The sequence below is a fragment of the Phyllostomus discolor genome, chromosome X, assembly GCF_004126475.2.
Source record: "Phyllostomus discolor isolate MPI-MPIP mPhyDis1 chromosome X, mPhyDis1.pri.v3, whole genome shotgun sequence".
Lineage (NCBI taxonomy): Eukaryota > Metazoa > Chordata > Mammalia > Chiroptera > Phyllostomidae > Phyllostomus > Phyllostomus discolor.
In genome coordinates, this window is record NC_050198.1 from 2,847,187 (window position 1) to 2,861,611 (window position 14,425).

The window sequence follows — 14,425 nt, forward strand, 5'->3', positions numbered from 1 at the left end:
TGAACAAATCACTAATGAAAGCTACAGATGGTGGAGTTTGGGGGAGGATTGAACAGCAAAGCTTTACTTTCCCTAAAGCCCTCTTGAGTCTCAAACCATTTTTAGACATAAACTGAATTTCACTGTGGACTGGCTGGCTATCCAAATCACAGGTCCAAAGTTTCTGTAAATTGAAATATCTTTCTGGAGCTTTGACCTTATAGCAGCAAGAGTATTATTTCCATTGCTTCTGGGTTCTGTTTGGCATGTCGCCTGCGCTTTCCGATTTGGACCACATTGTGAGTAACTTTCCAGGGAAAAAAGCAGAGGTCTTCAGGGCTTAAAAAAGTAAAAGATTTATTGGTGTAGCATGTAAAGTTAAACCTGCACCCCAAGTACATATCCACAACAAAACAGACCCTGGGAATCCAATTCTATCTCTTTTGTCTCCAAAAGTGGAAGAAGTTTTGCTGGAAGGTATTCCCTCCCCCCTACCTTCCAGCTTAGGACTTATTCAGAACCATAAAATGTCTCCCTGTTAAAAGTTCTACACTGCATTTATTACTATTACTTTATATGCTATTCAGAACTATTTGGGTAGCCAACATGTTCACAACACTGTTCAATACAGCAGGAGAACCAAAAATGAATGTTTAAGTCCCTGTTCTGAAGGCACTCAGAGTCAGGTAGTAGATAGAAGCCAGAGATATGTCTAATGATTTGACAAGATGATGAAGACTGCTCAGTTTCACAGGGGAAGCTCACCAAAGTTCTGTGGCACTCTCAAAGTTGAACGGAAGTTTGCATGTGGCTAGAGAAATCTGTGAAGGATCCTGGAAGGAAGGGTCATGCAAGGTAGTCCTTGAAGGACCAAGAGGATGTTAACCATTGGAGGGTCAGGGAGGGGTGCCCCAGGCAGGGGAACAAGAGATATGAAGAGGCAGAAAGCAAGGGGTAGGCAAGCAATCTAGCTCAACCACAGTGTTGCCTATGTGTAGGGAACAGAGTAAGCTAAGGCTGCAAAAGGGGATGGAAGCCAGATTGTGGTTATGGTACCCGTCGCTTATTCAAGAAGCAATAAAGATTATTTAATGACTTTTGTGCAAGGCACGGCATGATCAGAGCTGTGCTTTTGGAATATTGCTTCGGTGTCGTGTCTGACAGTGGACTTCCTAGGATCACGGCCTTTAAAGGGGATGCTTGTACAAATATTCTACGGAGGGATGATCTCAGGAGAAACCTGTAAAGAAGCGAGGGAACAGGAGAAGAAGCTGGTCAAAGATGTGGTTCCAGGAGAAGTCCAGCTGCAGCCTGATCCCACAGGAGCTGTGGGGTGTTCATTGTATCAGAGTCTGTCCTGCCCCGTGGCTAGGCTGTTAGACCCCTATGTCAAGCACTGGTCCCAGGCAGTGATGGGAGAAAAGGGTGGTGTTTGAAGAGTGCAGTGTGTTGTAACCTCCTAGATATCTATGGGCAAAATGATTCCAATTAGCTAAATATTTGCTCAGTGAATGAATTGGTGGTAAGAACAGGGAGAGAATGTTGTAACTGACTGGTTTGGGAACAAAAAAAAATAGAGATGTCTGAAATTTTGATTCTAGGTAACTGGGAGATGAAAGATGACCTTGAAAAAAACTAGGGTCTGGGATTGAGGGGGAAGGTGCTGGGGTCTTCAAGAATAGGCTTGCTTAGATGTGGCCCTACTATGAGCCAGGACAGAGAAGTCAGCAACATTCCAGGGCAACTGCTGATTCTTTTATACCCTATTTCCTGAGCTCCTAAAAAAAACAAAATCACTGAAGGCCCATGATTCCCTACATGCCCCCTCCATTCTTTTTTTTTCCTCTCTCTCTCCTTTTCTTTGGGTTTTCTCACTTCCCTGTTTTTTCTGTCCACTGCTTTTCTCCCTGTCTCCTCCCTGTAAGCTGGATTCAACCTTTGCATCATTGTTGACTTTTTATCCTGCCTCTAACCCCATCGGTTACGCATCCAACCCTAGTGTTTTCTACCACTTCACTCAGCAAATATTTGTTGAGTGCCTCATTCAGAGGTATGGATACGGAAGTGGAAAAAATAGAAAAATTCTGCCTTTATCATGCTGCTATCTTCATCATCACAATCATCATCATCATCATCATCATGCTTTTTATTCCCATCTTCAAGGCTAGAGCTTCCCATCTTCCCTGCCTCTAATCTGCGAGTTATCTTTTTATCGATCATGCAGAACATTAAAAGGACTTTAATCATTCAAAAAGAAAGCAGGAGAGAGAATATGGCAGAGAAAGAATAGGCAAGCGACAAAAAGAAGGAAAGGGACCTTGGCACTTGCCCCATGAGTCCCTTCCGGCTGACCCGTTATACTTCTTTCATTAAATCTTTGTGTCTATGTGCAAGACTAGCCGGCTGTGGTCTGGGAGGCTCTGTCTTTCTTTGAATGCCACTGGAGGTGTGGCGGTGCTAAGCACAGTTACAATGAACTTGCACTTATTGGGGTGGAGGGATGGTGGGAGGGGGTGATCTAGTTCACAAGAAAAATATTTTCCAGTCTGTTAATGGCAAAAAACAGATCAGGGAGTCCTCTAAATGTCCCCATGGATTTTTCTGCCATACGGAAGGCAGTTGAGTTGGATATGTGTGCATTTCACTGCACTAACTATCCCTGTTCTTTCGTCTTCAAAACACCTTTTATTTCCACAGCTACATGTGAACCTGGCTGCAAGTTTGGTGAGTGTGTGGGACCAAACAAATGTAGATGCTTGCCAGGATACACCGGGAAGACCTGCAGTCAAGGTCAGTCAAATAGACCAGGGTTGTAGTGCAAAGGTACCCCAGACTTTTCACAAGCACTCCTGCCATCCCAGAGGGGTTGGGACATGACACAGTGCTCAGGATGTCACAGGCTTTACCTCCAATCTTCAAGTGAAAGTGTTTTCAGAACTAGAATTTGCAGTCTGTCTCTTCTCCCAGAAAAATGTCAAAGTCATTCTGATGCTTTTGTCAAGATGCCAGATAAAAGGTCTTTCTTTTTCTCTAAACAAATCATTTTATTGTGGTTTCAAGCTACTAAAGTGCTACATATTTTTTTAAGATTTTATTTATTTGTTTTTAGATAGAGGGGGAGAAAGGGAGAAAGGGAGGGAGAGAAACATCAGTGTGTGGTTGCCTCTCACACACCTCCCACTGGGGACCTGGCCCACAATCCAGGCATGTGCCCTGACTAGGAATCAAACTGGCAACCCTTTGGTGTGCAGGCCACCACTCAATCCACTGAGCCACACCAGCCAGAGCTGAATAATTTATTTATAATATTGAGAACAGCAGTTCTCGATCCGGATAATAGTGTCTCCCAGGAAGAACTGCCAGATAAAATACAGATCCCCAGTAAGATTTAAAATTTAGATGAACAAGAAATAAGTTTATAGCACACATTTGTTCCATCCAAATATTGAATGGCATATATGCATATATGTATACTAAAAAAGTGTTCATCATTTATCTGAAATTGAAATTTAACTGGACATCCTGTATTTTTATTTGCTAAATCCGGGAAACTTACTCCATGGGACATCTGAATGTGTTTGAAGGAGTCGCTACCAGCATCCAGTGGGTGGAGGCCCTGGATGTGGACATGCATCATACAGTGCACCGCACAGCCCTACAGCAAAGAATAACCTGACCCAAATGTCAACAATACTGAGGCTGAGAAGCCCTAGCATGAAGAAACCTGCAGTAATTCAGAAAGTGTCCCTGGTTCCCTAATGCAGTTGAGCAAAGAGCAGCAGATCAAGTTCGGCTGCCCTTAAGAATAAGGCTGCCAGTGTTGTCGAAGGGAGAATGCAGTTGCAGAACAGGGCCAGCACCCGCTCCACTCCGCTGTGCCCAGGCCTAGCTGCCAAGCCCGGAGCATAGCTGTATACACTGAAATAGCCTTTCTTGGAGCTGCAGCCCTGCAACTTGAGAGAGGAATCTCTGTCTCCCTTATGTCCCACCACCAGCATAGAGGCCGGTGCCCTAAGGTGCTTCCTAGAACTGCATGCACCCAGCTGCTTGAGACAGCTGCGTCAAGAATCACGCACATAAGTAATAATTCAGCTGTATCCTTTACTAGGGTCTTCCCACCAAGAAACCTCATTTTCCATATGTCTTGGATTCCGTACCAAGAAGCCTTCTAAGAGAGTTGGAATACAGGAGATATTTTTCATGCTGGTTTTCAAGTCTCAGTAAAATATTAAGATTGAGGGAGTTGTCCAGTTGGCTCAGGTTTGGGACTGCCTGTCTTCCCCCGACAGCCTCCCTGGCCCGGGACAGCATGATCAAAGTCTCCGTATGTCTCCATGAACGGCAACAGGCCTTGGCCCTCCACTGATGTGTTTCCCAAAAGTGCTCCTTCCAAGAGACAAGGGCGTCCCCTCTGAGTTAGGGCCAAGGGATGGGTATTCCTGGATTTCCCATTATGTCCAATCAGCATTCTTCAACTCCCCCTTCTGAAGCAATTAGGGTCCATGAGGGAGAAGGTAGGGTGCAGAGAACGGGCAATGGATAAGGGGCTTTCACATGTCCAGCTAGGACATGGGAAAATCCCCACATAAGGTTCTTTTCTGAGGCGAAAGCAGCTACTTCATTATTTCCCACAATGCACTTTGCCTGCTGCCTCGTGGAATTTCTGTCCTACAAGAAACGTGATTGTTTTCTCCTTTCTACATCTTCCTTGAGGGGGTTAAGACGTGAGGCACCCACAGGACAGCATTTCCAAACACAAGCTGTTCTACCCATGATCACCTTCTAAGTTCTGTTTTCCTTCTATACCATTTTTATTGTAATAAAAGTTATTTATTGTGCCCTGGCTGGCGTAGCTCAGTGGATTGAGCACGGGCTGCGAACCAAAGCATCGCAGGTTCAATTCCCAGCCAGGGCACATGCCTGGGTTGCAGGCCACGGCCCCCAGCAACCGCACATTGATGTTTCTCTCTCTGTCTCTCTCTCTCTTTCTCCCTCCCTTCCCTCTCTAAAAATAATAAATAAATAATCTAAAAAACCACTAAGATTTATAAAAAAGTTATTTATTGTTAGTGTTCAAACTTCTTTTAGTGAACACTGAAAGGCACTGCAAAGAGAGTCCCCCTCAGTCTGAGCACCTGGAGATAACCATTATTAGCCTGTAGAGCACAGCCTCCCCGGCCTTGTATTTATTCTCACACGAAGATGTGCTTATTGATCTTTGAGGGGAAGGGAGGGAGAGAGAGGGAGAGAAGCATTGATGTGAGAAACATCCATTGGTTGCCTCTCGTACGCACCCCGACCAGACACCATACTTGCAACCTAGGCCTGTGCCCTGACTGAGAATCGAACCCACAGCCTTTCAGTTCACAGGATGACGCTCCAATCAACAGAGCCACATCTGCCCGGGCCCAGGCCTTTTTTCCTATGCATTTTTATTTTATATTTTTTACAAAGTTGGCATCGACCTGTGCAGGGGATTTGATGATGTTCTCTTCTCATTTAACAATATCCTCTGAATATCTTTCTGTCGCATTCGATATTGCCCTAAGACCTGACCACCACTAGCTGCCAGCACAGGGCCTCCCAAAACATCAACAACTGAAAGGAGGCTCTGCTGCGGGCATCTGTCAGAGGCCGCTGGGGACAGCATGAGAGGCAGTATTATCTAACACGTATATCTCCAACTTTTCATTCAAGCAGTGTACCCATTGAATCATGCGTGCACCGAACATGTACAGCTGGATGAATTTTCAAAAATGCCCGTGTACCTGGTATTCAGATCAAGAAACAGAAACTTAATAGACTGCCCCAAGACCCCTCCCACCCCATTCCGGTCACTTGTCTCCCCCCCCCCCCCCCCCCCGCCCAGAAGGAACCGTATCTTGACTTCTCACACAATAGATTAGTATTCCTGTTTTTTTTAACATAACACATTGTGTTTAGTTTCTACTCCATATCATGTTCGTGAGCTTCATCCACTTGCTTGTAGTGGTAGTTTGTTTGGCCTCATTGCTGTATAGTGTTCCATCGCGTGAGTACACAGGTTGGCATCCATCCTTCCACTGGGAGGTTTTGGGTGAGCAATATCCGTGTTTCTGTTGGGTAGACACTGGGGAGTGGAACTGCTAGGTCATAGGTATGTCTCTTCTCTAGATTTAGTAGATTCCACCAAACAATTTTCCCAAGTGGTTGCACCCACTACATTCCCTAAAACAGTGTACCGTCATTCCGTTTGCTCCACACCCTCACCAACCCTTTCATGAGCTTGGAGAAGAGGTCAGTCTGTGTCCCATATCTCCAAACCCATGGGTGGGGTCCGGGGAAGCCAGCCCAGGTCCCCGTGTGGATGTTTCCCGATTCAGGTAACCTTTCCTGTGTTCTCACTGCCCGCTGCAGATGTGAATGAGTGTGGAGAGAAGCCCCGGCCATGCCAACACAGATGTGTGAACACACATGGAAGCTACAAGTGCTTTTGCCTCAGTGGCCACATGCTCATGCCGGATGCCACATGTGCCAGTAAGTGTCGAGGGCCAGGCAGCTGTCAGTCACCCTTTGAAGCTTAACTTCTGCCCTTTGGTGCCTGGGGGGAAGGTGACTTGAATGATGAAAAAAAAATTTTAGCATCTCCCCAGGCTAAAACATCTTGGAACACTTTTTATTTTATTTTTTAAAAGACTTTATTTATTTATTTTAGAGAGGGGGGAAGGGAGGGAGAAAGAGAGGGAGAGAAACATTCATGTGGGGTTGCCTCTTGCGTGCCCCCCACTGGGGACCTGGCCTACAACCCAGGCATGTGCCCTGACTGGGAATCGAACTGGTTACTCTGGTTCGCAGGCCAGCGCTCAATCCACTGAGCCACACCAGCCAGTGCTCTTTGAGCACTTTCTCAAAAAAAATTGTGGGGAAATACATATAATGTGGAATTCACCATGTTAACCACATTAAAGTATACAGTTCAGTGGCATGTTATGTATTCACGATGTTGCATAATTATCACCACTAATTCCGGAATACCTTTCTCACCCTAAAAGGAAACCATCCCCATTAGCAGTCACCCCCCGCCCCATTCCTCTGGAGACTATGCATCTGCTTTCTGTCTCTGTGGATGTGGCTATTCTGGACAGTATTTTATTTTATTTTATTTTATTTGTTTTGTTTTGTTTTGTTTTTAGATAAAAAGACTAGAGGAAGAAAAACTAAATTCTATATCTGTATAAATGCAGGGACATATTAGGTTTCTTCACCAAAATAAGTGTGCAGACTAAAATAAGCATACTGTTTTTAGGAAGGTGGTAAATTTAACTTCTATCTTGGGATATCAATGCCACCAACTACCTTTCTCACGCCCTTTACCCCAGGCTCAGAGATTCGTGACTCTTGTTGCAAACATGCTCTGATTCACATTCCTGAAAAGAAAAGCCCTTCTGTGATAAAGAGCAACCCATGTCCTGTGGGAGGGTGAGAGTCTATATCCATTCACTTATTGAGAAGGAAGGCTTTTCAGGTTTGATGTTGCAGCTAAAAGGTAAACCCACCCTCCCTGCCCACCTCCCCTGCTCCCTCCCCTCTCCCCATCTCCTTTTCCACTGTGCAGTGGCCCCCAACAAGCCGGGAGCCTGTGCCTTCTACTGGCGTCCTGTGGTTGCAGAGTCTCATGGACTCCCCAGCCCATCCTGGGCTTTCCCGCCGTTGTAAAATCTTGGCTAATGCACGGCTCACTGCTCCTCTGGCTCATCTTTGTGCTGTCCCTCCCTGGCAAAGCGCCCCGACACTACCTGTCATCTAGACTCTTCCTTAGCAGGCGAGCTGAAGAGATAAAGCAGGCATTCAAACAGGCTTTAAAAAAACCCTTGCTATTATAAATTAAACAGAAACCCACAAGAGACAAATACATAGCAAAATGCATTCTTATAGGGTGAACACCCATGTCACTACTACCAAATAGAACTTTGCCAGAACCCCGCACCCCCACCTCCGTGGGAACTTCCAACCAGGCTTTTATAGTAATCCCTTAGCATTTTTGAGAAGATATATGCTAATGGATGTTTCTGAAACATTCTGTGCAGCCCAGTCAATGCCAAAAAAGATATCTTTCTCCAAATGGGAAGATAGAATTTGGTAATCTTAAGGATTCATTTTAAAAGAAGCCAAGTAAAGAGAAGGAAGGCTAAACTAGAAATATTACCATTGGTAGGTGTTTGCTACATTACCTTGGCCTGTGTATCTAGCTCTGTATACTCTTTGTCTATTTCTATATACGTAAGGGCTGCCAAGGCCTCCCTGTTTATAGCTCACAGGGTCCAGGTAGCCCTGGCCCTCTGTCCTGGATGCTGACTTTATTTCACCTGACCTGCTGCAGTGTCTTTTGTCCAACTGGGTGACTGGCATGTCATGAATGGGGTGGATGAAGGGAGTATATTCACCGTGCTCCCTGTTGTAGAAGCATATGATCCACACATAGTGAACTCCTGCTGAGGAAATGCATTTTTGTGAGATAATGAGTGACAGAAACATCCAGCTAAATCATCTCATTTGTGGGGTAAAAAAGAGGGAGGCAGGCAGTTCCACAACAGCTCAGCAAGGACTCAGTCTGTGCCATCCTCTAGGTATTGATTTCATTCTCATGCTTGTTGCCTCAGAGTCACAATATGGCTGCCACTGGTCCAGATAGCACACATACTTTCATGGTAGGCAAAACAAAGGGGAAAGGAATGATGCCAATGAAAGAACACCTCTTTCATGACTGTCCCTTTCATCATGCAGCAGTATCCTTTCCAGAAGTCCCACTCCTTCCCTCGGACTTATCTGTATATTTCTTTGGCCACCACAGGGTCCCATGGGCACTCTTTGTTGCTGCAAGAGATACTGGGAAAAATACAAGTATATGATGGCAATAGCAAGAGAAAGGGGGGTCTGGAATGGCTTTCTGGCAGCCAATCAGTTGTATCTGCCATATGTTTTAAAACTGGCACCTAAATGGCCGTCTTGTGACACAAATGACTCTCATTGAGGTTAAGCATGCATGGAGAGATCTTGAGAATGGATTCTTTTACCCTAATTACTCAGATGGATCACCTGCATCAGAAGCTGCATTTCAACTCTATAGCCAGGTGACATAAGGAGTGATTAGAGCTGATGCCAGAGGAGAGACAGATGCAAGCGTGGTGACCGAGGGGTGTGTGCCCTACTTAAAGACAGTCAAGCTCAATACACTGACCAACAAAACTGACCGTGGAGCCCTGACTGGTGTGGCTCAGCGTGTTGGGCATCATCCCACCAGTTCAATCCCCGGTCAGGGCACATGCCTTGGTTGCAAGCCAGCTCCCCATTTGGGGATATGTGGGAGGCAATCGATCACTTTCTCTCATGTATTGATGTTGCTCTCCCTCTCTGTGCCTCCCTTCTCCTCTCTCTAAAGATAAATAAATAAAATCTTTAAAAAAAATGACCATGGAGCCACCAGGGCACCACCCTGCCCAGATTCCATTCGGCTCTCAAACCATGAAGCTTATCCTGTCATTCCATTCCACATGTTACATTTAACACCCTTAACTACTTTTGCAGACTCCAGGACGTGTGCCATGACCAACTGCCAGTACGGCTGTGAAGACACGGAGGAAGGGCCGCGGTGCCTGTGCCCGTCCTCGGGACTCCACCTGGCCCCAGATGGAAGAGTCTGCATTGGTAGGGCAGCAGGCGTCGCCTCCACGTCCTGTCCTCTTCCCTTGCCTGCTCCCCTCACTTATCTCCTCCTTTTTCATTTATCACAATCTGCATGGTGGCTAGACCTCACGAGCTCCTAAAAGTACAGATTTATGTCCGTTTCTGAGACAGCGTTGTTACCCCCGAATGCTCTAGATGTACTTTAGAATGCTAGGAAGAATGCTTTTCTATTGTTTTGGGGTTGCCTAATGCTGTAGTGGAGAAGGAAGCAAAATAATTTTATTTTAGTATTTTAACCCTGCACATGTTACTTCAGCCGCCAAACTGTATATTGCCATAGTACTGTACTTAATTGTATTGCACCAAATATGCGCAATATTTAGAGCAAGAAGCACATAGCATGAATAAGCAATGTCAAACCAAATCGGACTGTTGAAAGAGTTCTTAATCTTTTGATTTAAATAAGGAAATAGCAGTATGAATCTTTTGATTTAAATAAGGAAATAGCAGTATGATTTCATATTCTTACTTCCTTACCACAGTAGAAATATTTTTTACTTAAGATGCTGGATGTTTATTTATCCTAATTGTATATAACTTGATAAACTGCGTTTAGAAAGCTTAGCCGAATGGGCACTAAATCAGTTAAATACTTTTAAAAAAATCATATAAGTTAAAAATTTGTCTCTGCTCTTTGAACATAAGCAAAGATTTAACTAGAATCACAGATGTAGTATTCTGCAGTGAAACAAGATTTCTGTGACAAGGCTAATTCCTGACCATACTGAATCCACATTTTCACCCACCTCTTGGATTGGTTGGGTACCTTTTTTTTTTTTTTTTTGGAAAAGGAAGAGGACAGGCAGGAAAGGGATCATGGAAAAATAATTTTTGTCAGCCTATCACTTATTTATTAATTATTATTTTTAAAGATTTTATTTATTTATTTTTAGAGAGGGAAGGGAGGGAGAGAGAGCGAGAGAGAGAGAGAAACATCAATGTGCAGTTGCTGGGGACCTGGCCTGCAACCCAGGCATGTGCCCTGACTGGGAATCGAACCTGCGATGCTTTGGTTCGCAGCCTGCACCAGGGCGTTATTTTATTAATTATTTTAAGGATGCAAAGGAAACAATATTCCGGTACCAACTTGCATGCTTAACCACAGTTCTGAAACAACAGCATATCTCTGTGCTTTGATATCTGAAAGGGAAGCAAAGCCTGATTCTTACTGGTTTGGTGCACAGAGCTGTCAGCCTCTCTGTGACATGACTCTCAGCAGCAGAGAGGGCGGGAAGCCTATTGCCTGCTAAAGTTGTGTTGTTGCATCATTACAGTTGACCCACAGTTTATGTATAAAGTACATCCTTGAGGAAGCACATTTCTGTGATTTGGGTCAATACTGCAGGACTTGAAGGAGCTTGCTTATGAAGTAATTCTTTTGTAACAGAAAATTTAAATGTGTGTTCAGTTCGCTTAAAGTGTTAACTATCTGACTCTGTTTGCAAAAATTGTATATGCTATGCAGTGTGCAGAGTTGGAAAAATATTAATTCACTCAGCGACATGTAATGTGTGTGTGTGTGTGTGTGTGTGCACGTGCATGTATATCTCATAGGGAGAGTGCTTTCCTTGCTAACCCTGACACCTGGCTCTCCATCCTAGATATCAATGAATGTGCCTCTGGCAGAGCTGTCTGTCCCTACAATCGAAGATGTGTGAACACATTTGGCAGCTACTACTGCAAATGTCATGTTGGTTTCGAACTGAAATATATCCGTGGCCGATATGACTGTGTAGGTAAGGTTTGGTGGCACATTTCCTTTTTCCCTCTCCCTGGCTATTTCAATTCAATCTATTAGTTGAACAATCTACGGTACTGGCCAGCTTAACGACACAGAAAAGGTGATTTTTTTTTTATGTTTCTGGCATTTAAAGAACTCTGATGACATGAATTATGTGAAGCCAGGTCAGTAAAGATTTAAACTAAGGAACTTCAGTCTATATAGGTCTGTTATGGGGACAAATATCTTGAGGTGATTTTGTGGCCTTTTAAAACAAAAGTTGGTTAGTTTTGTTTTTAAGGTCTGATTCTTTGTCCAAGTACATATGTAAAAATGGGAACAATAAAGCAGTTTTTATATTTGACAAAAGGGAGAATAACAAGTCCTATTCAGTCTTGATCTCAGTGGTCTGGTCATGACAGTGTCCAGCAGGGCTGGCTTTGGAAAAATGGCAGAAGGAGAGAAAGGCGCATGCTCTCTTCTGTCCCCTCCTTCAGCCCTTTCAAGATTCAAGCTCCGCATCCCCTAAAATGGTCCCTTTCCAGGGTCACTGAACCCATTCTGCTAAAATTCTGATGTCAGTCAGCCGTGGGCTGGATCTGAGTGAGTTAACATATTTTTCCCCGAGGGAAGGGATTCCCAATCTCAATGAGCATGTGCAGCAGGGCTTTGGCGGAGCCCTGGGATGCACTCCCATTGCCCTGATAGGATGTGGGGCGGGCCCATCCTGCAGCGAAGTATAGTTCGGGCTCCTTGCTGACTCCTCCTCATGTGATGTGTGTAACAAACGTGCACACGACACATGGAAGCTAACAGTGGGAGAAAAGTCAGATTTCATTCAACCCCACACTCGGAGCATCCCAAGACACATCCTGTGTCATCATGTTGGGGCAACGCTCAGTTCCTGGGTTTGGAAGTATCTTGTGAAGCTTCCACAACCCTTCCCGCAAATGTCCTCAAATACAAACGCTGCCCTACACGAGCTGGTAAAATCCCTGTTTCTCGTGGGCGTGGCCCCCACGCGCTACCGCAGACCCATCCGGCTCTGTGATCAGTCACGCCATGTGTGCCGAGCAGATACCTATAGGGAGGTTCCCCAGGACAGGGTGTGAAGTCACATGGAGAACCTTCAAAGGAAACAAATCCTTGTGATTTAAAAAGTCACGGAGATCAACCTCTAAGCTCCCTTTGTGGCTAAATGAAAAACAATAGGCTATTTTGTGAGCCTCTGTCTCCAAAAGCATAGCGTGAAAGTCGGGTGGAGAAGAGGACTAATGAACTCCTCACCTGTGTGGAATTTGGAACACTTTCCAACTGTAAATGCAGCAGACAAGCTCAGACCAGCCTGACCTAGCTCCTGGTAGTCTTTGAACAAAAGGCCTGCATATTCGGATGAGGTCAATGGTTCCTAGCCAGTCTTGTCCGTTGTTGGTTAGGGGTTCCAAGCCTTTGCATGCACATAATCTATTTCCTCGTATTGTGATTTAGTTCTAAATCAGACAGATGAGACAGTTAAGAAAACAACCTAAACATCTTACAGATTTCAGCAGTGCTGATAAGCAGATGAGACGGCTGTGGGGATGGCGGGCTACACACACACTCCCTGACTACCTGGCGTCAGGCAGGCTGGGCGTCTGGGCCTAAGCACCCGGGGTTATGAACATCTCTCAGTTCTGCAGCCACACTTCATGTGTTCACAGCTGGCTCGAGTGTAAGGGCTGGCAGCCTTTTGGCATGCCCTGTTACCACAAGTTTGTTCATGGGATGTTCCCATTTTTAGATATAAACGAATGTGCTGTGAATACCCACACGTGCAGCCTCTACGCCAATTGCCTCAACACCCAAGGATCTTTCAAGTGCAAGTGCAAGCAGGGATATAAAGGCAGTGGACTTCAGTGTTCTGGTAAGTCACGTTTGGTCATGGTGCATTTGCTTTTCCAGATAAAGCATTTTCTCCATGTCTCCTTACTCCCTTCGTCTGTACTGCACTCCCCCACCCCGGTGTGGCTGTGCCTGCAGTGTTTGAAAATTTAACTCGACTTCAGCCCTCTCTTGTCTGCTAATCGAACCACATCTCCAACGCTCAAATGCTGAAGTTGTAGGCACTCAATTTAAAGAATAGCGACAGTTCTAGATGTTTTTCTGGTCACAGCTTACTTTCAAATACTGAAAATAAGATTTAAAGACAAATGACACTGAGCAAATGTATCTGTCAGAATAGGCTACGTTATGGTGCAGTAACAAGCTGTCCTAGAAATGTCAGTGGCTTTTCCTAGGACCACAAAAGTTTTTAACCATGTGAATGAGGACTTTTTCCAGAATGCAAACCAAAACAAAATATGGTGAAACTGATGTCACTTCATCTCTCATCCTCAAACCTGGATTCACATTTCTGATGTGTAACAAAGAGTTCCATTGCTCTCGCTTGTGAATTCCCTGATTCTCAGGTGGTCGAATCTGAAATTCACAAACCAAGTGTGTAACAATAGAATGTCACCGCTATTAACAGCTACGACAATCGTTTACTTCTCACCTGTGCTGTGTCCAAAGAGAGTTGTCAAAGTGTTTCTTCTCCATGTCACTGAGGGACCCATGGTTGACAGAAGCCCCACCATCTTATGGTACCACGGTAAGGGTTGTCACAGCAGGGAAAGAAGCAAAGACAATCACACACCAGCTCTTAATTAATTTGGCTTTGAGGTAGAGGCAAACATCTGTATAATCCTGTGTGTCCCCAAAAGAGAGGAAAACTAGAAATCATGATGAGCCCCTGGAAGGTCTCCCAAAGCAAGCCAGCAAGGATGTCACTCCCTTGACAAACAGCGTCTCACAGTGTTTGAAGTCACCCAGGTTTGTCCCCGTGGTTGTGTTCTTTTTGGCTCACTGGGTGACTAGGTTTGTTTCTGCCCTGACCCTACTTTCTCATGAAGCCCTTTGGCAGAGTCCCGACATGTTCCAGCAAATATGACTGCACATGGTTGATGTGGCCAATGTTCCTGGTGA

General features: G+C 44.9%; 1 protein-coding gene across 2 annotated transcripts in view; it reads left to right on the forward strand.

The window, feature by feature from the left end:
• EGFL6 (EGF like domain multiple 6) overlaps positions 1–14,425 on the forward strand; it is a 51,404-nt gene that overhangs the window by 19,622 nt on the left and 17,357 nt on the right. For both annotated transcript variants that reach the window (XM_036016526.1, XM_028523412.2), the window contains exons 3-7: positions 2,677–2,769; positions 6,376–6,495; positions 9,544–9,663; positions 11,304–11,438; positions 13,203–13,325. In XM_036016526.1, the coding sequence (XP_035872419.1) occupies positions 2,677–2,769; positions 6,376–6,495; positions 9,544–9,663; positions 11,304–11,438; positions 13,203–13,325 (591 nt within the window). The remainder of the gene's footprint in view (positions 1–2,676; positions 2,770–6,375; positions 6,496–9,543; positions 9,664–11,303; positions 11,439–13,202; positions 13,326–14,425) is intronic.